Source organism: Drosophila subobscura, chromosome J (assembly GCF_008121235.1).
Source record: "Drosophila subobscura isolate 14011-0131.10 chromosome J, UCBerk_Dsub_1.0, whole genome shotgun sequence".
Lineage (NCBI taxonomy): Eukaryota > Metazoa > Arthropoda > Insecta > Diptera > Drosophilidae > Drosophila > Drosophila subobscura.
In genome coordinates, this window is record NC_048532.1 from 16,375,848 (window position 1) to 16,402,786 (window position 26,939).

A 26,939-nucleotide genomic window follows, 5' to 3' on the forward strand; every position below is an offset into this window, starting at 1 on the left:
AAATTGAGCCGCACTTTGTATTCTTCGTGTTTTTTGCTCAGACGTCGATGTAAGCGAACGCGTCGCTCGTTTCGGTTTCGGTTCCGTTTCGGTTGTTTCCAAATAATTTCCATACCCACTCAAAAGATACAGAAATTCTTTGCATAAACCATCTGAGAGATACACATACCCCAGTTGAACAATTTCCGAATGCATTTTTGGGTTTATTTTTCAAAGTGAAAATTCCCCCCACCAGTGAGAAGTGCTGCCTGAAAATTCTTTATTCGAAAATAAAGATGAAATAAAATTGTTATCGAAAAATTCTCAATTGGCTTTGTGCGTGTTTTGCGGCCTGTTTTGTATCTACGAATATCCATCTGTACACGCGTACACACAAATACAGAAATATAGCATTTAATTTCGTCTATTATGTGTGCAATTATTAAATAAATAAAAAATTTGGTGTGTGAAAAAACAACAACAAAATTACAGGCAACAAAAATTGCGGCGCAGAGCAGAGGGCCAGAGCCGGAGCCAGCCATAAATTAAACGCGTAAATTGCGTGGCAAATTCTGAATGAAAAAATAACAGAAGCAGAAGCAGAGTCAGAGAACGGAGAACGGAGAACGAGCCAGAATCAGAAAGAGAAGAATTAGGCGTAAGTACAGAAGCTTAATTAAATAAATGTATGCTAAGTCATAAAATAAAGAGTACCTGAAAGCTGATAGGAAATCCACTTAGATCATAGACCAAAAGGCAATATGCTCCCCATCCAATTATCCATCAGCTATCCATGGATTGACCTGTTTCCATTTTCTCTTCGGGCAAGAAAGAAATTTCCCTTTTTAATGAAGCCACAAAGAAATGAAACCCGAAATATTCTTTCAGTCAAAAATATGTCTATGCATTCATCTTCTTTGGTTCTCCCCTCGAATTTCCAGAGGGGGAGCGGTGGCTCTTCGCAGGCGCCAGAGAAAGTGAAACATGGATCGACCGCACGGCCTACAAAAATTATACGCTATATTGAGTGAAATTTCTTAAGTGTTCCACCAAAAAAAGTAAAAAACTGAATGCTGCGGCAGAGCAGGGACTGTCCAAAGGGGAACTGACGGAGTGGGGCCATCAGAAAGCGCACAAAATACACAGCAAAATAATGATAAGAAACGCAAAGACGAAGAAAAAATCGAAACCAAAAAGAACATGGAATACATTCCATTTCTGTCCGTCTCTGTCCTTCATCTCTGCGTCTCTCTCTCTCGCTCTTGCTCCTCTCCCTTTGTAATTACATGCCGTAAAACCAAAATAAATACGCACAGATAAAAAAGATACACAGATGCAGACGCAGATACAAGAGGTTGGGCGGGCCGGGCCGGGTCCTCTTCTTGCCTGCCTGGCGAAATGCATTAAAATAAATGCCCGTGCGGGCTCGGTCCAGTCCACGCATTCCCATAAAAAAAGAGCAACAACAATGCAATGCGCACAGCACAAGCAGAACAACAATCAATAAACGTTGTTTAATCAAATGTAAATGTAAATGTTTATACCGCAACCCAGAAAACTCCAAGCCGGAGAGAGTTTCACTTTTGTACCTCAATTATGAGAGTGTCGAGTGTTTGTTCTGGCCAGAAACAGAAACAGAAACAGAAACACAAACCAGAATGGAACCGAAAACATTGTCTTCCATCTGACCCACATCGGGTTCGTTATCACTGATTTTTATTATCCATTTAAACACACATTTTACTGGTACTCTCGTAGCCTGCCTCACACATTTGCACAGCAGAGCCATGAATTTTGGGCATTTCTGTCAGCGGAAGTGACAGAGAAAACACTTTTTAATGTTACCAAATTAATGGTGAAACATTTTTATGAGTTTATAAATTGTATTTTAAATGTTGTTATTTTTTCCCAATTATCGCAATTATCGCCTCAATATCTGAACAGAAATCTCAACTGGAAGCTTCCATTGAAATTGGAAATTATTTATATTTAAACTAAATTTTTTATTGCGACTTTTCTCTGCGTGTAGTTTGGGTTCTACAATCCCAAATGCCATTTCCTTTGCATCTCCCCGTTTCGGTTTCTTTTTCTGTCTCGATCAATAAATGATCAATGGCCCAAAGCGTTTCGATTTCAGGCAAAACTCATTTCATTTTGCTTTCTGGTCTGCGCTTGGTAGGCTCTTTATTCTTTTTTGTAGCTAAGGGCAAAAAAAACTACAGAATTCACCTGTAATAACGTCGCAGAAAAATATCCAAAGATCCAGAAGGCGGACAAAAACAAGAATAACGAATAAAACAGAGAGCAAAAACAGGCAGAAGTTGGAGAATTAGCCGGGGAGAGAGAGTGGGAGAGGGAGAGGGAGAGAGACGAACCCGAAATCAGAAAACCAAAAAACCAGATTTCCTACTAATTTAAATTCTTGGCACACAACAAATATTCTACAAAACAAAAGCAACAACAACAGCAACAACAAAATACATGAAAGAAGAAAATAAAATGAATTTCGTGTATTGATTAACGAAACGAAGCGAAAAATGCTTTTTATTGGCAAAATATTGGCAGGGGCAGGGCCAAAAGTTCTGGCAGTGCCCACTCCCTGGCAACCCCCCGACTGATGGATTTCCTGCGCTTCCTTTGTCGCTGATGGATTGACATGTTTTGCGGCTAAAAGCCACATTTCTGCTGGCCAAAATAATGCGAAAAAAGTTCTGCAAACAAAGAAGTAAATCCGTAAATCCAGAGTTCAAATTTCTCATAGAATTTCCTCGTATTTTGCGAGCACGTGTAAAGTTGTTTACTGAATCAAGCGGATCTACGAGATACACACTCTTATGTACATATATTATGCTATGTATTTGGCATTATGCTAATCAACTGAAGAAACAAATGCGCGCCGCGCCGCTCGGCAGCAACAACAAAATCATCATTAATTATGCATTTACCAGTCGGCTGGCTGCTGACTGCCTCTGACCACATTTGATATGAAAACCTCGATTCACATTTTCGAGAAACTGAAAGTTGGCCTAAAAACATAGTTAGGAATTGCCCCTGGGCCCTGGGTCTGTGCAGTGCTTTTGGCTAGGGCTGGGTCTGGGTCTGGGTTGTGCCAGTTAAGAAAAATAAGTTCAAATGGAAATTGTAGCTGCTGATATTTGAAACAAAAGTGTGTTCATCCCACATTCTCCATGGAAACGCCCTCACTTGAAACATTTCTAGATTGGCACTGGAACTGTGACTGTCTCTCCGACTGAGAACGTTTAACGAAGCAGAATCGAGTCGCACTTGACTCGCTTAAGGCTGAGATGACATACAAAAGAAGATCACTCAGTCGACAGTAGATGGAGCTCTGGCTAGAGCCAGTTGCTCAAGAGTGATGATCCTCATCATCATGAATCGGGCGGACGTACAATTACCGCACTGTAACTCGGTACGAGCTACGCAGCATCCGCAATAACAAAATGTAAAAATGGAAACGAGCTGCGTGCAAAATCGAACAAAAAACAGAGCCACTCCATAGATACAGATACACACACGGACCTATACATAGATACGAGCCAGAAGAAGCCAGTTCCATGGTACAGTGCCTCTTCATCTGTGCTGCTCTGAGACGACTCCGACGACTCATCTGGAAGCTTGTTTTGTGCTGCGTGGCGCGTCTTTAGCAAGTGATTTCAATTTAATTGACAGTCCTTGAACTTGACTTAAGCGCAACGCATAACACAGCACAACACAACAACACAGCAATAACAATAAAAGCAGCCACAGAGCCCGTCCTCTCCTCTTCACTCTTCACTCTCGATTCTCGAGTCTCTATTCTTGGGTTCGTTCTCCATGAACGTAGAAGTAGAACTCCTCTCGAGTGAGTCTGAAACGAGATATTGTGTTCCCTCTTGCTGGTTGTTTCTCCATAAGTTTAGCTGCTTTTGCACATGCTTTGATTTATTTATTTATATTTCTGTTCATTCAAGAAAACACAAAACAAATCCAAGTAAATATGCATTTTAGGTGGGAAAAAGAAATCTTAAAGGATTTCTCTACTAAGTGAAAATTAGCGAAAGAATTGGCTCAATGTTTCCACACAGAAAGAAAACATTTTAATTATATTTTTAGGCATGTCATTTATTGATTTTAATTATGAACTATTATTATTTCAATGCCCCATCGATTGCCTTAATCAAAGGAACTTTCAGAGCTACTTCGCACTGCTGCTGCTGCTCCCCTTTTAGGCCATATTCTTGGCCTGCTTCTGCTGCGTCTTGCCTCTTGCTTTGTTGACAAACTTGGAGAGCAGAGACCACACAATAAAGCGGCCAAAAGCAGAAGCAGAAGCAGCAGCAGCCGCGTCGCCGTCTCTGGCCCATTCGCGATTTAAGCACAAAGACACAGTGTGAGTGTTTTATTGCTCTGCTCATCGCCAGACAATATTTTTTTGGCAAATAAATCTTTTTCAAAACAGCCAGAGAGCAAGAGAGAGGGAGAGATGCCTCTACATATAATATATGTATGAATATATGGGAGCTACGCACATTGTACATATACAAATGTACATGGTATATGTGAACGCATTTGTCTATATATTTAATGTCTCATCACCGCGTATATAATTTATTTTGAAAGCGTGCGTACGCCACGCATTTTTTGTGCGCTGTCTGTCTGTCTTCGAACCTAGACAAATGGCTGCCCCGCAAGACACAGGAATACATATACATAAAATATACATACAAGCAAATACATCAAAATGTATGTACATCTGCTATGTAGGCCTTCATTCAGCGCCTTCATCCTACCACTCTCAATGAATTTTGATATTAATTGTTTGGATAGAAAAAAAAAACAAATCAAATCGAAATGTGAAATGTTCGTTCCTCCCCCCAGATTCTTGAGTAGAGCCATAAAAATGTACCTTTATGACTCGACAACTTCTAAGGCATCGACACGTGTCGCTGAGATTTTATTGTATCTTTGTTTCTCTTTTTCCAAGTTCGGCTGCCTTTTGGGTTGGTTTTCTATTTCACATTGTGTATACGCCCCGAGGGCCTGGCCAGCAGGTGACAAAAGATGTAAATGCATAACTTGATATTCAATAGATAACGCGGCACAGTCCCCCCTTGAGCCAGGTACATAAATGAAATCTAAATCGAATCGGAGGAGACCTAAGCGACGGCAGCGGCACATGCAAACAACTTTCACCCGCAAATGATCTACACTGGTAGGCAGACAAATAGACACACAAACTGGCAGGCAGATAGACAGACTTTCGCATTGAGATCTCTCGCCGGCCGAGGGCTACGCATACATCTAATTACGGCACTCGAAATTTGTGATTAGAAATCAGTTCTCGTCGCACAGAATTGTGAGAGTTCCATCCGAATGCGAGTCCCATCCAGACCTGTATGTACTATTCGTATGTATCAGCATTTACTTTCACAATCATCGAAATTCAAGTTCATGGCAAGCCGTTCAGCATTTGGCAAAAGGTTTTTGTGTGTTGTTTCTTTTTTTCCGATTAGGCATTCATTTATGCCATGCCACTCGAAGTACTAATCAATGACGATGTGGCTCGCTATCTCCAATGCCGATAACTGAAGCGAAATCTATACACGAAAAATATCTCAAAGAATTGTGCGTGTGGGTTGTGGCAACGGGGGAGAGGGGTGTGGCGAGAGGGGACCCATACGCACGGGAAAACTAAAATCTTATTTTCTGATTTCTTTCGTTTCTGTGTCAACGAACTCATTTGAACTAAATTCTACTTAATATGATTTTACAATCGTTGTTGCTTTCTTGATAGTTTCTTTGTGTGTGTGTGTGTGTGTGTGTGCGTGTGTTTTTTTATAGAGCTCTTTTTTTGTTGGCGTTATCTCAATGCTTGTTGCGTAGGCCAGGCCAAGCCGATTCGAATGCGTTTAGAAAAGAAAAGTTATTGCGTCGGACAGGGCGCGCCCCCCTTTAGAGCTGATTAGAAGAAGATTATTTTGTGAGACACAAAGAGACTTGAATGCGTTTTAAGGAGCGAATGGTCATGGGCTGTGTATCAGTCAAACTTTAATATGAAATGTGTGCCTAATATGAGTCTATTTCGAGTGTTTTACACCTAGATCGAGTTGAAATGTAAATCCAAAGAAATTCTTAATGGTTCAGCGCTCAACCTTCGAGCATGTCTTGATGCGTTCGTGTCGCCGTGTAGTCTGAAAAACAAAACCTGCAATGAAATTTAAATGCTTATGTATGTGAAATTGATAAGAAGTCCCGGCTTGGGGATGCACCTTCGCAAAAAAAGCACCCACTGTGGCCTGATAAGAGACAATTTCATCTCCAAATAGGATTCCCCGTCTAGAGGTAAATCCCATTGGCAATTCTTTTGTTCCCTTGCTACTATAAAAGCTGCAAGCGATTCCTGGATCGACATCAGTTTTATTCTACCAACTGCCAAGCCAAGATGTCTTCCAACAAGTGCACCATCGTGTTCGTTCTCGCCTGCTGTCTGCTGGCTCTGGTGTCAGCCTATCCCCAGCCGGAGCCCGAGGAGTATCTGCCCCTGGTGCGCCATGTGCGCTCTCCCGAAGGTGGCTCCGTGGTTTTCGAGGCAAGCAAGGATGCGCAGAGAGGCCGCGAGGCCAGCGTGCAGTACAATCACAATCTGGACACGAGTCGCGATGGGCGTGGCAGTGTCGATGCACAGGCCCATGCAAGCCGCAATTTTGATTACAATCGCAACGACCACGGCGGCGGCATTCAGGCATCCTGGAAGTTCTAAGCAAGGATTACAGTTAAAATAAAGAAAAGTTAAATTTTACAATCAAATAATTGCTCTCGGGATGGGAACTCTGTCTTGGACTTCTCTGGAATTTCTGTGTGTGGTTTCCCAGGCGCCAACTCAACTGAAAACTTCACAAAATGAGGGATCAACCATGGGGGAGAAACGAAAAGTTGTTCCAGCCGAACTATGGCATACCCTGGCATTCCGAGTGAGGGCATTACTCACACCCATTACCCTTCTTCCGTTGTCAAGTGATTGGGACAACAGATGCACCCTTTTGCTCTGTGGGTAAGGGGCAAGCAAAGAAGTACTAAAAACTCATGAGTCGTCGTCGCCTGGAGGGGTCAATGCACTTCCCTTTCCAACGACTTCCCCCGCCCACCTCCCCGCACTGCTGGCGTCGTTGTGTAACCAATAAAAATTGATTCTGTTGCGAGCGGGGGGAATGGAACACACACACACAGAGAGAGCGCGAGGGAGAAAGAGGGAGACAAACACTATAAGAAAGTCATTCAAGGGTCCGTCTGTGCGCTGCTGCTGCCATTGCCACTGTGGTTGCTGCTGCTTCGCTGCTACTTCGCTGCTGCTGCTGCAATTGGGGTTGGCATTGGCGTTGGCTGCATTTTATCGTTTCTTCTTTATCTACTTAGAATGGGTGTGCGTGCGTGTGAGTGTGTGTGTGCGCAAGAGAGCGTGGGTGGGTGCTGCTGCTGCTGCTGCTGCGTTGCATGACTAACTGTAATTACTTTCGCTTTCCGTGTGACCAGCTGGCCAATCAATAAAAATACCAAACGCTAGTCAAGAATTTACTACACTGAACGAAAAAGGGGGATATAAATATATTTAAATTACTTTTCCATGCAAGTTTCCCCCTCGCAAAGCTTTTTCTTTCGATGCACACGAAATACTGGTATTTGACCCGCATGCACTTTTGGTGGGGGATCTCCTTAAAGTTTTGCTGTTCGGGAAAGCGACAACAAAGGCATCGTTAATGAAAACCCACGAAAAGGAAAACGAAAATAAAAATAAAATACATACAAAAAAAACAAAAACAAAAGGCACTGCGCATACGAAAATGACTTTCCATTTTCATTTAACAATAAGCAATCAATTGCAAGTTCATGGCACGGCTAACGATCTATTAGAAGAAAGTAAAACCAACTAACGAAAGGAGCGACAGAGAGAGAAGGAGACAGAGGGGAGCAACGAAGGGAAGCAGAAACAAAAGAGACAAGGCTGAGACGCCTACACTGAGACTGAGAGTGAGACACTCAGATGCAGCAGACAGACTCCCCAACTGGTTTTTCTTTTTGACTCGGAAAAACCACACATTGGCATTGCCCCGTTGCCATTTTTAGTGGCAAAAACTGACTGCATCATAATGAAAGTGAAATGCATTGCAAAGATGGCAGTTACCAGATGCAGCACGGAGAGAGAGAGAGAGAAAGAAAGAAAGAGAGAGACGGAGAGCCAGTGGCAGAGCCAGAGAGTGGCAAGTAAGTCAAGTGCAGCAGCACCGACAGCAGCAGCAGTTGTTGCAACATGAAGTGCCGCCACCATAAACGAGCTGCAAACTTGGATTGGAATGTGCGCGCGCGTCACCGACAACTCCATCGAGCACCGCACATCGTCTCCCGGCCCGTGGCGCCTGCTGGCTCACTTATTTGGCTTATTGAGTTAATTGGCTAAATGCTGGAAAGAGGGTTAAGCAAGCACAAGTGGCTAAATTATGTCAACAGCAAGCAGCAGCATGTACAACGCATACCTACATACACAATACATAAAGCACACGTACATACATATGCTTGTACATACTTTCATACTCGTACAAACATACATATGTAACTCCCCATCTGCAAGCCAGTCCAGTGTTCAATGTCAGATCAGCAGCCCCGAAGGTCATTGTCGGTTGCAGCGATCGCAGCATTCGCATTCCGTTTTCTCTCTCGCTCTCGCTCTCCGGCTGTTTATCTGCCTCCAACAGCATGGGATACACACATTTGCCGGCCTCTCTACACAGCATACATATGTATGTATGTATTTATGTACGAGCATGTACTTGCTTATGTCTGAAGTTCTGTATCGCTGTAATTGATTCCAATAACACGAACGGCCACTCGGCCCTTTGCATTTACGGTAGGGCCAAGCCACCATGTTCATTTATTCAACTCTCAATCATCCGAAGAGCAGCGTAAAAAACGCACAATTCAGACTCGTAAACTACAATATTACCCATCATACATGATAAAAGCTCATCCTCGTGTTTGTGTTATCTTCATAATATTTTTGTATAATTTATGGAACGCAGTGGGTTTCCCCAACTGCAGCTGCAGTTTCTCTTCTGCATATTTGATGCGCCTGCTCGCGGCTCAATCAAGTCACAATAAATTAACCTCTATTTGTAAGCCAAGTGAATAATGCAAACAGCTAACAGACTACAGACTACAGACAGCCAGCCAGCCAAACACAATGCAACATCAATTCACTGCTATTTTTTTTGCTTTGTTTTTGTTTTGTTTTTGTTTGTTTTTCGGTTACATTTCACTGATTTTGAAAGTGAACGCTGGTCCAGGCGGCAGCAGGCGGAATCACGACTTTGTGGGCAGAGCCGGGGTCGGTCTCCAATGTCTTTCTCTCACTTGCAGTGGAAGTGCTGGTAGTACCGCTGCTGTGGGCGAAGATATTTATCTATAAAGCGAATAATGGGAGGATTAAGAATGAATCCGGAGCTTTCCCTGTACCGTTAAGGGTACCATTTACAGTGATATTTCTATCATCTCTTAACAGTTTCTGTTGCTGCTATCCACATGTCCTCTGCTGTTAGTTTTATCTCTCTGTTACTGCCACTGCTACTGGCCCATGCCGCCGTTTGTTGCTGCTGCTGCTGCTGCTGCTGCTGCTGCTGCTGCTGCTGCGTGGGTGAAATCCAAACAGACATAAATTTGGCGTCGTGTAGTTGTAGCTTGGTAGCTGCCGTTTTTTACTTACTTTTCCACCTCGAGCAAATGAAGCGAAACGTGGGTTACGGTTTTACTTGATTTTTCGGCTTGCAGCCAGCTCTACGTGTATATTTGTACATGTACAACATCCAATCCACAGCTGCTGCATATCTTTTTGAGTTACATATTTGCCACGTCTCTGTGGGGCCGGATAGACAACGACAGCGACAGCGGCGGCGACGGCGACTATGTGAACGGCGGCTGCGTAGGCAGGCAGTTGGCAGTCAGCCTCTCTGTGCATCAGGTTGACCCAGTTTTCGCTTTCTGTCTTCGTTTTGGCTATCTTTTTTTGTGAAAATTATACGATATGCAACTCTAAGTAGACTTGTTTCATGTTTGTTCGTTAATTTATGGCACTCACTGTGCCAGGGAGCCTCTACCAGCCTCCCAAACCCACCAGGCTCCCCCCAGTGGCAGCTCTCAATCAATTTAGCACACATTTTTGCGAGCCTGGACGTACAATATGCTCCAGCGCATTTATTCAATTAAATGCCACGTAACTCTGTGCCCGGCCACACAATGCAAGCCATCAAAATTCCCACTAAACTAGTTTTTGACATCCATTCTTGTCTTTTATTTCTCCCTTCTCGTTTCATCTTTTGTGTGCCTGTTGCGTAGTTACGCTACAATGTTGCAGATTCTACTTTGCAAATGCACCAATTTGAGATACAATGTCGAAAGTAGTAAATCCTCACATTTGACCAAGCAATTTATCATGATTACGTAGAGCGTTTGACGGCATGCAGCTGGGCGTATATGTACGTTATGGGAGAGTGTAGGGAGTGGTGCTGTAATAATTCCTGCTATAACTATGACAACTGATGATGAATGTTAAGGGAGAACTGGGAGCCATAAGTTAAAGTGCAAGTGTTAAGCTGATAAAAGCAAAGAACACTGGAGCAACAAGCTTTACATTGGCATTTTCTATCTCTGGCTGAATTGCAATCAAATATTCAGAAATTATTGAAAATATTTAATTTATAATGGAGTAGTTCTCTTTAATGCGTTTACTTCATTGAAAGTGTTTAGTTTTTGCGAACATTTTTAGGCATTTCATAATCGAAATCTACATTTAAATTACTCAAATCTAAAAATAGCTGCCACAAGTGCATATAAATGCTATACATAAATAAGATTTTGCTGTGTTTTTGTATATTTTATAGACCTCTCTCTCTCATTTGGCTCTTTCCTTTCACTGAAGCAAACTCATTAAATAATTCACACACAAATGAGAGCTAAAACAGACGCCCCCGACCAGCACAATTGCACAGACTCGTACTCGTACTCGTATTCGTAGCACCCCTCCCCAATTGATTCGCTAAATAGCCAACATGTTGCGCTTTATGATACTATTTGCATTTTGCAACAACAACAACTGCAACTGCAGCAGCCACAGACAAAATTGCAACAAATTGGAATTGGCCGTTGCAATGTGGGTTGGGTTGGCCGCATGCCGCACAAACACACACAAACACATGGAATGGTAGATGAGAGGAGAGGAGCAGCCATAACAACAGGCAGAAAAGTCAATGCACTTTGCACACACACACGAGAAAGTGCAGCAAGAGCGATAGAGAGAGAGAGAGAGAGAGAGAGAGAGACCGTTAGATACAGCCATGTGTGTGCGTGCTTCGATTTTGCAATAATTTCGTTTTCATTTCAAATTGGAATTTCCATTGGAAACTCTCTGTGGAGGCGCAAACACACACACGCACACGCAGAGTGTGAGATCTATAAGTAGGATTCTGCAGCGGAACTGCCAATTCCATCTAATCGGTTTCTATTCTTTCACGCTTTGGGTTACAGTTAAATTCGTCTTGGGGCCTGCCTTGCCTTTTAAATCCCTGTCTAGACGTAAATGCGCAATAAGTTTTCTGTTGTCTGCCATTTACTCTTGTCTCCTTTCCTTTGAAGAGAGAAAGCTTTTTGGGGGTTGTATTTTTTGGCACGATTTCTTTGTCACAGTCACTCAAACATTTGTTGTCGTAGGTCAAAGTACGAGATGGGGGATGTAATTGCGTCAGCACAGGACGACAGAGTGAGAGAGAGATGTGCAGCCAAGGAAGATGTCTGCTCAGAGCAGCTTTTAATCTGTTGCTCCTACTGTGGATTATCCCAATTGCATTTCCCTTTTGCATTTTATTTTTACCAACTCCCGCAATGCACAGTGAATCTACTACTCTTTTTCACTACAAAAGTGCAGCAGAAAGTGCAAGTAAAGAGAGTGAGAGAAAGATGTCTTCAGCTGCCGATGCTGCTCTCTGCCAGATGCAGTTGCTCTCCCGCTCTCTGTCTGACTTGCTCTCTTGTGGCTGCACTGCTGCAGCTGAAAGAGCTTTGGCAAAGAGAGTGCGCCAAATTATTGGAATTGCACAAAGAAAAGTGAATCGAGAAAGAGAGCGAACGGGCAAGAGAGTGAGAGACAGAGAGGTGGTGCTTGCGGCTCTGCTCTGCTATTGCGATTGTGTAAGTTTTACATGACACACACACACAGGCAGACATTCCGCTGCCAAGATAAAGACAAAAACTTGTTTTATTTCTGCTATTTATTCTAGAATTCTGATTAAGCAATGGGAGAGGGAGGAGACGTTGGGTGGCATAAGCTATTGAGGGGTTTGGGAGTTGGAGGCCAACCCCTAGGCGAGCGTAATTAGAGCAGTTATAGCCCAAAATTTTCTCTGCTCTTTTGATGCTACTGCTGCTTCTGCCGCTGCTACTGCTGCAGTTATCAAAGCTCTCTGGGCTGCGGCAGAAACTGCGCTGCTGCTGCACTCGTGTGCGTGTGTGTGACTGACCTATCTCAATGCAATAATGCTTGTCCGCTGCTTCTGTTACACACAAACACACACGCCGCCAGACGGTGAAGCCTAAAGAGAGCGAGAAACAGAGAGAGAGATAGATGGCCAGACAGTTGTGCTCGTTTATCGTTTATTTGTTGTTGTTGTTGCTGCTGCTGCAAAGATTTGCATTTTACATTTACTGTACACTTTGCCCCCCACCCATTTAATAGACTTTACTTGTTTCACCCGCCCCTCTCCCGCTCTTGTTGTTCCCTCTCTTGCTTTTGTTGTTCTTTTTGTTTTGTAATTTTAATGTTCGTTGCATTTTTTTGAACACGAGTAAACTTGTTTGCTGCTGCTGCTGCTGCAGTAGTTGCAATTATTGCTAATCGTTTTTGCGTGTAATTTTTATGACCCAACTAAACGATCGCATATTGTTCATTGAATAGTTGGAATAATTTATGACGTCAATTTCATGGCGACTTTTGCTGCTGTTCTGCAATTTCTGATATCACAACATGCAAGAGAAAGAAAGAGAGTGAGGTGAAGAGAGAAGAAGAGAGAGTGACTGCGCGATGGGGAGAGAACTTTGCCTAGCTGCACATACTTTGATTGAGCAGACCACGCGGCAGCGGAAGTAAAACTGTACCATCGATTGCACGCCCTTCTAGACGATTCTCTGGCTGCCAAAGAAAATACAAAAAGTCGTTGCACATCCTTACCGTTTCGTACCATACCTAAAAGTGATTAAAGTGTATTTAAAAAATGTTGTATAAAAATACAAGTACTAATAGTTCTTCTCAAACTCTTATACTTTCAGTTCCCAGCCCCAATAACGGACAGCGACAACGCCTACCAAACTGACAAGTAAGTTGAATACCCAAAAAAAAAACACCATGAAAGTCTTCCACTCGAATGCTTTTTAAGCAAACAACTAATTTAAAATGTAACGCCTTAAAAAGACAGGCGCCTAAAAAGATCAACAACAAAAAAGAATGCCATAAAAGAAGTGCCAACAAGTGGAAATTTACAAAGAAGAAATCGCAAAGAAAAAATATCAAAAATTACAAACACGCACTCACAACAAATTATGCATGGGGTTCTTTTTTTTGCCTGCTACTTAAACAATTGAAATCATTTTTTTGGAGTGGCTTGGCTATTCAAGCGAATGAATAGAAAATATACAAAAAATATGCTAAGTACTTTCATAAACAAATAATCATGAGTAATGAGAATTATGAGCAAAGGAGTCGCTGTAGCTGTAGCTGTATCTATGGCCAGAACTCTGTGGCCGTGTCTGTTTTTTCTTGCTTTCGGTTGAGGGAACCACTTGACACTTTGAGTGGATGGGAAAAAAACACTTCAGATGGGCGGCCCTCTTCTCGATATTCGTACTCTTATTATGCAAATGAGCCAAACTTTTTTTTGCGCATGACCGATCTGCGGGGTATGTAATTGGTTGCTAATTGGAAAACTAAATGCAGCATCTACAATGAATTGTGCCAAATTAGCCGCCATTTCGTACGTAAGCGAAACTTGGAATATCAGCGAATGACAGCGAACCATTTATAAAAGGTATAACGGTAACTGGTAGACCCTTTGGGCAGGTTAACACCTCACAGCCTTAGATGGTCGCTGGTGCTGGGTACATGGTACAGCGTCCACTGGTCCAGAGCCTGTGCACGAAAAGCCGCTTAAATCAGCAGCTCAATCAATCAGACACAAACTTCTGTTTAAATTAAGAATATTTTTTTGGGAACAAGGTTCCTTTTCGCCACAAAGCCAAGACAGTGGGCCAAAAGATGGTGAACATTTGCAGAAAGTTCAAGGAAATTAAGAGAAATATATTAAAATGATTCAAAGTGTAAAATATAAACGAAATGGAATCATTGCTGGTTGGTTCATCATTCAATCGTTAGATCTTTCTGTTTAATATTTTGAGTAATAATTTCACTGGGTTTTGGAGGGTACTTATTGGAAACTGGTCACACGGTCAGCTCAAAATGACAAATGTAAAGTCTGCTCTTTGGTAAGGCGGAAAGCAATCCGTTTCTCATTTATTCTGTATTTCTTTTAGAGCAAAATACAGCCCAATACAGTTGGGAAATAAATTTGAACATCTCTTTTTTGTCGGCTGGAGGCTCGAGAGCGTCACGTCAGCGCCATGTACTGATCTTCACGCCAGATACATGGCGGGAACGGGGGATGAGATTGGAGACACAGAGAACCTGGGGGATCGAGAACGGTTACCAGGTAGCACTGGGACGTGGACCGTGGACGGTGGACCTGGACCTGGAACTGGCACCGACTCCGACTTAATGCAGTTCTCGCGGAATGCCATTTTGATTGCATTTCATTAAGTCTTCTTCTGTTTTTATTTTTCGACGATTTTTTGTTGTGGTTTTATTTTGAATTTTTATTTCGGCTTTTGCCGTGCTGCGGACATTTCAAAAATTTATGCACACTTGGCTGCCATTTTGAGCTTGTTAATTTTACTTTATTTTTTCTTGTATTTTTTTATTTTTTGGCATGGCTCTTTTTGGTTTGAAGTTTGTATTTTTTTGTTTGGTTCTGCTTTGGTGTTTTTTACCTTTTTCAGACTTTTAACAAGCGCCGTCAAAAAGGAAGTTTTGCTTCGCGCATAATGGAAAGCAGCCAACAGGCAGCAGCAGTGATCCACAAAAAAATAAATAAAATATTTACAACACAGTCAAAGAGACAGTCAGAGAGACAGATACGAGTACGCGCTGTACAGATACAAGAAATTCGAAATTCGAAAACGTTTACTTGCGTGAGCAATGTGCAGGTCTCAGATACCCTACAGCAGAAAATTGAGAGCAGAGTTTGAGCGGGAAGTTGCTGCTAAATAAAATTACAAATGTTTTCTATTTTCTGCCTTTTTTCTGCAACTTAATTTCATGCTGCTGGCGCGTGTTACTTTGAGAATAGCTTTCAATCTTTAAGCAATACTTTTCTCCGCATAATCTGCTCAGATACTTATCCCCTAAGAGTACTCGCATAACCACAGTCACCCCAGCCCCACGAGATTTTAGCCTTTTGTTGCAAAGTGTTTTAAGTATATTTTGTGTCATTGTTTTGTTTTCGGGAAGGAGGCCACACCCTTTTGTGCTGCCATGAATCAGGGGAGCCAAATATATGTGCATGTTCCCACACATACGCGTATGTAAACACGCTGCTCAGGGCATTTACATGCGTGTTCCACTTTAAAGCCAACCCAACCCAAGGGAGAGAAAAAACCATATCCGCATTGAAATATAATTTTCATAATCCGCACACTCGAAATGTTTGACTGCGTTCCCTGGTGGCGGTTTTATGGCGAATCAGATGGGACTCCTATAATTGAATGTAAACAAATTACAAACCCAATTAATCAGAAAAATGCGACACATAGAAATGAAATAAATAAGTTGAGTCATGCTCTAAAAAAATGAAATAATTTCGGCAAAAAGCGTCTCCCAAGTGGGTTTGAAATATAAATTAAAAGTTGTATTTGTGTATGTATCGCTTATCCCAACAAAGTTGTGAACTTTTTGTTGTTGTTATTCGTACGTCTAATATTTTGCTTACGCAAATCAAGGTTCTGGTTCAAATTTCAGTTCTCAATGTGAAGGTCAAAGTCAAAATACAAACACATAAGCCCATAGTATATATTTGTATGTGTCTGATTGGTCAGCGAATCCGAGAACCCTAGAGAAATAAACAGAACAGAATGACTCAATGACTGCTGGCGACGGGTGAGATGGCAGACAGATAAACACATTAAATTTAATGAAATATAAATATAAATAAAGAGAATAAATGCATAACGAACTGAGGCATAAAATTCACCAAAATTCACAGGCTTAACTCGGCGAACTTTAAGCTAAGATTCTTTCACTTGCAGATGCCAAATCAGATCTTCCATTGCTCTGCTTCGTTCCCTAAATTGTATAGAATTTCCTGTAGATTTATCTGCGGTTCTGCTCTGCCAAAAATTACCACTTAAATCTCTCTGCACAGATCCATCCATCGCAGATAGCAGAAGAACCACAAACAGCACAAACGCAGACAAGTTCTAAATTGTTTCTATGCTAAAAGTGAAATGTGGCCAAACCACTTTTTCCAAGCTCTTTCCACTTGGCTGATGCGACTCCAGCTACAGCCACAGCCACAGCTCTGACTCCAGCTCCAGCTCCAGCTCCATCTGCGACTTAAACTTGGACTTGGATCTGGCAGAAAAGTGCAGAGGCAAGGCAGAGGCATCTGTGGACTGGTTGGGGTCTGGTCTGCAATTTACTTTCAATGCCGCTTCTGGCCATTGTTCAGGCTTTCTTCTGTGGCTGTAGCTGTGGTTGTGGTTGTGGCTTTTGCACTTGTTTGTGGCTGCTGCTGCTGCTGCTGCTGTCAGCGTCTAGTCAACGCGTTGCCCGCGTGTCTGGTTTTGTTGCATGTTGGCATGCAGCAGCCACAGCCACAGCCATAGCCACAGCCACTGAGCTGCTTGGTATGCAATTTGCAATAGTTGCGCTTGCGCAATTCAAATGCACACCAGCAAGAGCACACACACACACACAGAGATACACACACACACACACAATACATAACTCAGTTACGTAGTCGGCACTGACGGAAGGCGGAAGAGCGGAAAGCGGACCAGCGGGAAGCGACATGTTGCAAGTTGCTTAGAAAACCGGAAAATCAACACGCATTGAGCAAAGAAACAAAATTACACACCCCAACACACCGCACCCCCCATGGCAGGCCTCAGCCATGGGATTCTACCTACACTAGACCACAAAATAAGGGACCTTAGTGGGAGGTTTTTTTGGGTTTTGATATGGAATAAAAGAAGAAGTTTTAGGCGCGTTTTTGTGGTTAATAAAGAATAAATATACAGAGCAATATTCCCTCTGTTGTTTAGCTTCCAAAATCCTTCAGTTTTCCATCTAATTAATGCCCAAAAATTGTCTGTGTTGTGTGGTGTAAAATCCCTCGTCGATTTTCTCACATTTTGCTCAATTGAAATGGAAACCTCTGGCTCAATCTACATATCGATCTATCCGCCGTGTTCCCTCGCTCTCCACCTAGAAATGTATCTGCCATCCAGCCAGCAATCTGCAAGCGATAGTATCGTAAATGGGCATGGTTTAATTGCATTTATTATGATTGACACTGATAAATCGGCCATCAGCTGGCTGTCAGCTGTGAACACTTGCAGCAATTTGTACAATTAACCATCCATCAAGCCAAATTAAAGCCAATCGATGGTCTAACACTTGTGTAACCAGAACCAGCCATACCCGGCTCCAGACCCCAGATCTCAGGCCATACAATAGTTCACAGAGAGCCCCCATGGATGCCCTGATGCCCTGTTCGGTGGCGGGTTCAATGTGCCTTTGCTGCAACTAAAACTGGTAACTGCAGTAGTTTTAACCTCAGACTCGGACAGAGACTCCTGCCTTAGGTCTCAGGGATAAGCTGGAACCCATCTCTCTCTCCGTCTCTCTCTCGCTCTGTTGGTAGAGATTACTTTGACGATGGCCAGAGCGGTAAGTGGCGGACTGAGTACTAAAGTACTCGCTTTGTTGTGGCCATCTACGTCACCTTACTCTTACCTGACCATCATCTCGTAGACTGTAGATTGAAGCACACACACACACCGTGGGAGAGTGTGAAGAAAAGATAAGAAAAGCAGATAAGCAGATAAGCAGAGAGAAGGAGATGGAGTTAGCGGCAGCAGTGGGAGCAAATGGCAAGGGGAAAAAATATATAAATAAATATAAATTTAGGGAAATTAAATAGAATTTACTTTGAACTAAAAATAAGTACATTAAAAAGTCTTTTTACACTTACAATTAAATATAGTAATTCCAAATTTATGGAAAATATTTGTAATCTAAATTTGAAACATTTTACTCGACGAATTTCTCAATTTAAATATGAAAAATATTTCATAAAGCAACTGATGCTTTATTATTATTAAAATTTCAGTTGAGTGCAATTTCTTTTTACAAATTGCCACTCTCGTAGAAGTTCTTTTCAGCTCTCTTTTCCCTCAGTGTAGCTGCGTTACTTGTTGTTTGTCTTAGAAATTATTAGAGAAATTTAGAATGATGTTTGCAGAATATTCGCTAACAAATTTCCCTAAGCTTATTGGTTATTTTTCTGACGAGAAAATACCTTGTCTGATTTATCTGCCACATCTATGACGTCACGCAGTCAATCTTTCATGCTTCCCACTTTATCAACGTCTTGATCGCATTACCAGATCAGAAATGCTAATTAAGCACGTGCTCTGGCCATTCCCGAGATCCCTAATTGTGCATAAATAAATACGAGCAAAGGCAATACATTCCAGCGGCACCACACAAACCACACAAACCGCAGCAACAAAGTACAGTAAATACTGTGTGTATATTTCTACTGTATATTTCAAACAGAAAACAGAAAACAGAAATCAAAGAGCGCAAAATGCGCAATAAATAAAAGCAGAAAACCAGCAAAAAAGCGAAGTAGGAAAACCATCAGAGGCAACAAAAACAACAGCAATGCCAGAGTCAAGGCCAAAGTTTATGACGCCCCTGCCTTTAGCCCCATGGCTGCACCATTCTCTGCACATACACTCAAAGAAATTTCACTTTCCTTATCAGCGAGGTCGACGCTGCCCACTGATAAGATTCGCGGAGTGCAGGAGGCACTCTGCCGCCTGCCTGCGATTGCGATTGCACTGCGACCGAAAGTGAAATTAAATACAGTCATGGCTTCTTATACACACACACACACTGAGGCAGAAATATGTGAAATTTAGAAACAACCGAATGGGACTCGGTCCGCAAACTGTTTTAATATTTGCACAGCAAATGCGTATTTGCGGTGCATGATTATAAGAACACTTTTGGCACTTATCTAAATGTGGAAAATATGGAAGACTTTGTGGCAGGTAATTCCGGGAGAGAAATCAACGAAAATGCAGGCAGTTCTGTGTAAAAATTCATAAAAAAGGGAAAGAAATTGTTTATAAATATTTAGATGTGCAAACGTGAGACACAAACCTGAAAGGCGACCATGAATGAATCAAATCTAAATCGAATCTAATTCGAATTAAAATCTTATCAGTCTCAACCTTGAATTCTCTTTTCTTAGCTGCTGCCCCATGAACACTTTCACTATCAATTTGCCAAAAATATATACAAATACATACATAGGTACATATGTACATACATATGCACATTAATTGCTTGCCATTTGCCTAACATTTTGTCGCGTGCTGTACATATGTACGACTGCGTTTTTAATGCCATTTCCAGTCAGTCCTCCTCCAGTGCACACACATCCATATGTACATATGTATGTACATGTTCCGCAGTGTGTGTTTGTGTGCGTGAAGCTGATAAGCTGTTCTGCTGCCATTTGTGAGCCCCCGCTCACCCCTTTCCTTTTCTCCATATACTTCCTCTTTTTTTTGTGCACTCTCCTCAGGGAATTTCTTTTGCTTTAGTTTCATTTCATTTTCCAATGCTCGCGGTTCTGCGATTCCAATCGAGGAATAATTATTTATTTGATTATTTTTTTATAACAAAAAGTGAGCTCATTGATGGTTTATTCAAAGTGGAATGTTTTTCCATAAAACTAAAGGATAAAAGCTGGCATTATTCTGTTACCCATAAGCCTTGAAACTAATCAAAAGTTTTGTTATGCAGTTTTCTGGTGAAATATTGTGCCTTTCAATTGTTATATAATTCGTTAAGATCTTACCATTGTGAAAGTTTTGAAGCTGCGCAACAAGCTAGAAGCCGTTCACCATTACGTATGCGTTATCCTCCATACAGGATTTGTGTCAAAAATTAATTAACAGAAAATTAAATACAAGTTTGTCCATAATAGTATAATAAATATTTTTAAAAATAAATAGCTTATTTTTTATGGAAAATCAAATGAAAAACTTATCTAAATATTTTTTCTGCTGTTTGTTGTGCAAATTTTATTGCATAAAAAAAGGCGCCAGCAAAAAGGTTTCTTAAATGGTGGGAAAACATAAAATAAAAGTGAAAATAAGTCAAAGAGCGATCGTTTTCCACCCATCCTAACTCCACAAAGCCATCAACTAATTGCAGAATTTGTCTCTCTCCCACAGATAAGCACTGCCATATTGCAACAAAAAGCATCAACAAAAAAAAAGGAAATAAAACTGATATAAAGAACACTCAAACCATATATCAACAGAGCAACCAAACTACCTCGATTGCTGCTTGGCTGCCAGCCAACAAATAAAAGAAAATAAAAACACAAAAAGTGTGCTAAAGCGAATGAAGAATCGTAAGCCCAGTGAATGCACAGCTCCAATGTAGGGTGGGGAAAATGGAACAGGCAATAACCAGCAGCAGCAGCAGGACCACTTAAAGGACAAAGGACCAAGTACAGTTTGCACAGAGAACGCTACAAACGCGACGCCCACTCCCCCTCACAGACGCACTCGATCCAAAAGGAATTCCAGTGGCCAGCAGATCTCTTCCCTTGCGGCAGAATGAAGAGCAACGGGGATGTGGAGGCGGCAACGCCACAGCCTGTGGCAGCCACAAAGGCCAGCAATGGCCACAGTCAGACCAATGGCAATGGCAATGGCAATGGCTACCATCAGAATGGAGGAGGCGGCGGCGGCAGACGTGACTCCACGCAGGCCTTTACGCCGCTCCTGGCGCAGCACAATCAGACGAATGGCGAGGGGCTGGGCAACGCGGGGCCCACCACCGGACAGACCACGCCCAGCGGCAACACCGTGCTGTACGAGAGCACGCCCAGCAACAACAACGAGTGGAAGGCCTCGGAGGACATCAACAACCTGAAGAACGGCCTCGGGGGGCTGCTGAGCAGCAACAACAACGGCACCGGCAACGGGCACAGTCTGCGCGAGAAGTATGCCCACGAGCAGGCGCCGCTGACGGGCGGCTACAAGCTGCCAGCACGCTCCAGCGAGTCGGATGAGTCGGATGACTTTGACTCGGACCTCAACGGCGGCGCCGACGAGGGCTCCAGCTGCGGGCTCTTCGGCTGCCGTCCGCGCTGGGCGCGCCGCTTCGCCTCGACGCACGTGTTCATGGTGGTGTTCCTGCTGGCGTACATACTGCAGGGCATGTACATGACCTACTTCGTGTCGGTGATCACCACCATCGAGAAGCTCTTCCAGATCAAGTCCAAGACCACGGGCCTGCTGCTGAGCGCCAGCGAGATGGGCCAGATCTGCACGGCCATGCTGCTCACGTATTTCGCGGGACGGGGACATCGTCCGCGGTGGATTGCCTGCGGCATGGTGCTCTTCTCCATTGCAGCCTTTGCCTGTGCGCTGCCACACTTCATTTTCGGGGAGCAGCTGATGCACTCGAGCGTGATCCTGCAGCAGCAGCAGCCCGCGCTGTCGGAGTCCTCGCTGCTGTGGCACAATGCCAGCCGCGAGCTGCTCAATCCGAATCTCTGCCACTTGGGCGGCAACGGCTCGCTGGCCGGCAGCGAGTGCAACGAGGAGCGGCAGCTGGAGCAGGCCTCCCACTCAAAGATCACCGTCATCGTTCTGTGCATCTTCTTTGGCAGCTTGCTCAGCTCGGGCATTGGCCAGACGGCGGTGGCCACGCTGGGCATTCCCTACATCGATGACAATGTCGGCAGCAAGCAGTCGCCCATGTACATGGCCGTCACCATTGGCATGCGCATCCTGGGACCCGCCTCCGGCTTCATCTTTGGCAGCTTCTGCACCCGCTGGTACGTGAACTTCTCGAATCCGGGCTTCGATGCCAGCGACCCGCGCTGGATTGGCGCCTGGTGGCTGGGCCCCGTGGCCATTGGCAGCCTCATGCTGCTGACCTCCATTGCCATGTTCTCGTTCCCCAAGCAGCTGCGCGGCAAGCAGCAAACGCAGGCTCAAGCGGTGGCCGCTGCGGCAGCTGCAGCCGAAACGGAGGAGAAACCCAAGCTGAAGGGTGAGTGTGCGCAGAGTTCCCAACAAATCCTTAGCTAATGGAGAGTCTTCCTTCTTAGATTTCCCCAAGACAGTGCGCCGGCAGCTGAGCAACGACATACTGATGTTCCGCACTGCCTCGTGTGTGTTCCACTTGCTGCCCATTGCCGGGCTGTACACGTTCCTGCCCAAGTACCTGGAGACACAGTTCCGACTGGCCACCTACGATGCCAACATGATTGCCGCCTTCTGTGGCATTCTCGTCATGGGCATTGGCATTGTCATCTCGGGGCTGTTCATCCTCAAGCGCAAACCCACCGCTCAGGGTGTAGCCGCCTGGATAGCCTTCACCGCTTTGGTTTACTCCGCTGGCATGATCATCCTGATGTTCATTGGCTGCAGCATGGATGACTTTGCCGGCTACAAGGCTGGCAATGCCAACAGGTGGGAGTTGTGAACTTTTCTGAGCACTTTGGGCAGCTCTTAGTGATTTTTTGTGTCTCTCTTGGCAGTCCCGCTCTGATCGAGCCCACTTGCAGCGCAGCAATCAATTGTACCTGTGATAAGGAGAACTTTGCACCGATCTGTGCCGATGGTACGATGTATATATCGGCCTGCCATGCCGGCTGCAGCACCAGCTCGCTGCGGCCCAGCGATAATCGCACACTCTACTCGGATTGTGCTTGCATTCCAGATGGTAAAACTTATCCAAAATACCTTTGGTTTACCTTACTGAATGTTAATCTTTGTTGCCTTTTGCAGCTGCGGAGGCGGTCAACGGTTACTGTGATAATAACTGCAAGAACTTCATCTACTTTATATTGATCTTTGCCATTTGTGTATTTATGCATTCCACCTCCGAGGTGGGCAGCATGCTGCTCGTCATGCGCTGCACACATCCCAAAGGTAAGGCCCATATAATCCCTCAATCAATCGAAATTCAAGCCCAAGTTCTTCTCCAACTTGCAGACAAAGCCATGGCCATGGGTGTCATACAGTCGGCCATTGGGCTATTTGGGAATGTTCCGTGTCCCATCATCTACGGCGCTGTGGTGGACTCTGCCTGCCTCATTTGGAAGTCGGTGTGTGGCAAGCATGGTGCCTGCTCGCTCTACGATGCGGATACCTTCAGGCATTACTTCTTAGGTGAGCAAAAGTTCCATTAACCAAAACTGACTGAACATTATTTAATCCATCAATCTTTTACCTCTATTAGGCATCACGGCTGGCATCATGTTTCTGGCTTTTCTCATGGATCTGGTGGTGTGGCGCAAGGCGCATCGCATTGACATTGCACCCGAGGATCCACAGGAGGGTGGCACAGCAACGGCCAATGGCCGCTCCCTGGATGTGTCCGAGTCAAAGCAACCCATTAGCCCGGCGCCAGACACCACTGTTTAGATCTGGGTGCAACATTTGGGGAACAGGACGGGACACAGACACACGCATTGCAGGAAACTCTGCAAGATTTCCAATAAACGTTAAACCTTAATTGTTAATTAGTTATCATTTTGTCTAGTTGTTTAGCCTAGTGCAAGAGTTATGTAATTAGTTATACCCCCTACCCCTCTGCCCTACTCTATCCCATATACTCGTAGGAATTATGGTAAACGATTTTGAAATCTGTGTAAATCTCAACGTTATAGTCGAAAAGAAGGATCGAAGCAAATAATAATGTAATTGTAGCAAACACTATCGAGATGCTATCGATTAATGATCGATGATCGATGATCGATAGAAAATTGTGCAAAATGGCCACAAACAAAAAAATGAGATAAATCTACTCTAAAATTGTATGTAAAAGCTATAACTGATGTATGATGTATGTTTTATACTTATATTTGTATGTGTAATTACGCGTTATATACTAGACATTTACATACACATTGATGTACATTTATGTATGTATGTAATGGCAACCTATCTGTGGTAGTTAAATTTTAGTTAAAATTCAAATTAAATGTCTAAGTTTGTCATAAAACAGCAGCAGCAGCAACAACAACAATATACGAAAAGAAATTAAATGGAAAACTATATACACAAATAATTTGGAGTGAGAGTGAATATTATTTACAATGTTTTAAACCGCAGTGAAAGAATGTAAGTGTATGCAGGCAAGTGCGGCATTTCGAGTGCTCAAAAGAGAGACTAAAAGATGGATCAGTTCCTGCTGTCCCTGCTGTTCATTCTCCACACCATTTGTGGGTAACTTTTACCTCTCCATTCCATTCCTAAAATTCTTCTATTACTTCTTGCCACTCCCCGAAAACTCCATGAAAACGCTGCACATTTGTGTATACCAAAAAAGTTTTTTGTTTTTTATTTTATTATAACAATTTTCAATATTTAAAAAATGCTTAAACATTTACGAGCAGCATTTGTCGTGGATGCTTGCGGATGCCATGCCGCCTTTCGCCTAATTAAAACAACAAATTGTGTTATACAAAAACGAAAAAGTGGAAAAATGTTTGGGCTATTAGATGGAGAGGCTCTCTCTCTGTAGTACAACGAAAACAGTGTTGGTGCGTAGGGACAACTTGGTCCCTTAAGTAATGAAGAAATAAAATCAAGTACAAAATCAGCTATCGGGCGACCAGAGCTTAAAGGTGCGATCAAATGATGTCGTGGCTATATACTGCGAATTGGGTGATATATCCACGGAGATGACCTTGTTGTCGTGGCCCTGCAGCGTCTTGAGCGGCTGCCACGTCTTGTTGGACCAGATTTTGGTGGTCGAGTCGTAGGAGCAGGTGACCAGAAAGCTGCCACAGTCCTGCTGGTACTTGACATCCGCTATGAGATTGGTGTGCGCGGGAATGGTGTAGACGGGCTGTCGTCTTCGCAGATCCCAGATCTTGCATGTGTTGTCCTGCGATCCGGTGGCAATGTGGAAACCATTGGGCGAAAAGTCCACACCAAAGACGGCGCCCAGATGGCCCTCCAAAAACATGATGCAGCGTCCTGTGCGCAGATCCCAGACGCGACCGAAGGCGTCCAGGCCGCCTGTGACCAGTACACTGCCATCGGACTGGTAGGCCAGGCAGTGCACCGGCTTGGCATGCCCCTCCTGATGCAGCACCTCCGTCTTCTGCTCCAGATCCCAGAGGCGCCAACTGGAGTCGTAGCAGGCGGTGGCCAGAAAGCGTCCAGATGGATGGAACGCCACCTTGGACACCCGATGCGGCATGTGGCCGGTGATGTCGGCAATTGACTCTTCGTTGTTGAAGCCCCACAGCTTGACGGCGCCGTCGTGGCCACCGGAGGCCATGGCCACCACATTCTCCTCATCCGCCTTGACGCCCGGCCGCAGGGCCACGCCACCGACATAGCTGGCATGGCCACGCAGCGTCTGCTTCAGCTCACAGTCGGGCACGCTCCACAGCTTGCAGAGGCCCGACCACGATGAGGTCAGCAGCAGCGTGGAGTCCTGGCTGAAGGCGGCACCGCTCACGGGCCGCGTGTCGCCCACTTGCGAGCAGAGAGGAGCCAAAGACTGAAGCTTCTTTTGCATCTCCACCATGCGACCAGCCCGCGTGGCACTGGGCACATCGAGCGCCTCTTGGGCACGCATCAGACGATCGCGGGCACGCGGCAGCGAGTAGTCAGCCAGCCAGAGGCGTGATATCCTCAATGTCTCGGGTCCCTCGTGGTACCATGTGGCCTCCTGTTCGCGCTGCTGCATCTTGCGCTCCTCCTCCTCGGACTTCTTGTTCAGTGCATTGTCGCCGAGATTGGCTAGCAGCTCCTTGAGGCGGCGTCGCCGCTCCGCCGGACCCTCGCCGAAAAAGCAAATCGGCTCGTTCAGCTGTCGGAGATTGCTCTTGATCTCCGCATCGTCCGTGGACACGTTTATCTGTCGGGCACGCTTCTTGCGCTCGAACTCCTCCAGGAGCGCCACCTTGTCGCGCTCCATCTCCGTCTCCAGATCGAAGTAGTCATCGTTGATTTTGTTGGCCAACGAGGCCGCCGTGGGTGGTGGGAGGCTGGCTTTTGTGTTGCTTACCTTCTTGCTGGGCTCCTCGTAATCCTCATCCGATTCGATGTCCTCCAGCTGGGCAGGGGTTGCTGTGGCCGCTGGAGGAGCTGACCCCGCCCCCGATGTTTGGGCCGGCGTTGTGCCCGAGGCGGCTGTGGTTGTTGTTGCTGCTGTTGCCGCAGACGACGCGCCACCGGCATTTTGCCGCTTGCGCTCCGTCTCCTCCAGCGAGCCGTAGTGAATGGTACGCGGCCGTTTAATGTATTGTATATCGTCATCATCGGACATTCTATGCTCCTAATCGAAAAGAATTAATTTTAAACTAAAATTTCGCCGAAAAACGAAAAGAAACAACAAAAATATTCCTCAATGAAAACGTTTTTGGGGTGGTGTGACCGCGGATTTATAAAATATACAGTAATATACTGTAAATATACCGATTTGTAGGATGAGTGTTGGGTAGTGCAACAGGGGAGGAGATTATTGGTGAAAA

General features: G+C 44.3%; 3 protein-coding genes across 3 annotated transcripts; 2 read left to right on the top strand and 1 right to left on the bottom strand.

Annotated features, from left to right (window-relative positions):
• On the top strand, window positions 1-24,494 carry LOC117895453 (solute carrier organic anion transporter family member 74D). Its single transcript, XM_034803125.1, has 7 exons — window positions 1-637; window positions 20,656-22,492; window positions 22,551-22,914; window positions 22,983-23,167; window positions 23,233-23,376; window positions 23,440-23,616; window positions 23,687-24,494. The coding sequence occupies exons 2-7, from the start codon at window positions 21,046-21,048 to the stop codon at window positions 23,869-23,871; spliced, it is 2,502 nt and encodes an 833-aa protein (XP_034659016.1). The 5' UTR covers window positions 1-637; window positions 20,656-21,045; the 3' UTR covers window positions 23,872-24,494.
• LOC117895457 lies at window positions 6,373-6,791 on the top strand. Its single transcript, XM_034803129.1, has one exon. The coding sequence runs from the start codon at window positions 6,422-6,424 to the stop codon at window positions 6,737-6,739; it is 318 nt and encodes a 105-aa protein (XP_034659020.1). The 5' UTR covers window positions 6,373-6,421; the 3' UTR covers window positions 6,740-6,791.
• Window positions 15,926-26,842, bottom strand: LOC117895455 (U4/U6 small nuclear ribonucleoprotein Prp4). Its single transcript, XM_034803127.1, has 2 exons — window positions 25,036-26,842; window positions 15,926-15,948 (listed from the first exon to the last, which is right to left on the bottom strand). Exon 1 carries the CDS (start codon window positions 26,732-26,734, stop codon window positions 25,049-25,051), a length of 1,686 nt encoding a protein of 561 aa, XP_034659018.1. The 5' UTR covers window positions 26,735-26,842; the 3' UTR covers window positions 15,926-15,948; window positions 25,036-25,048.
• Window positions 26,843-26,939: the final 97 nt, after the last annotated feature.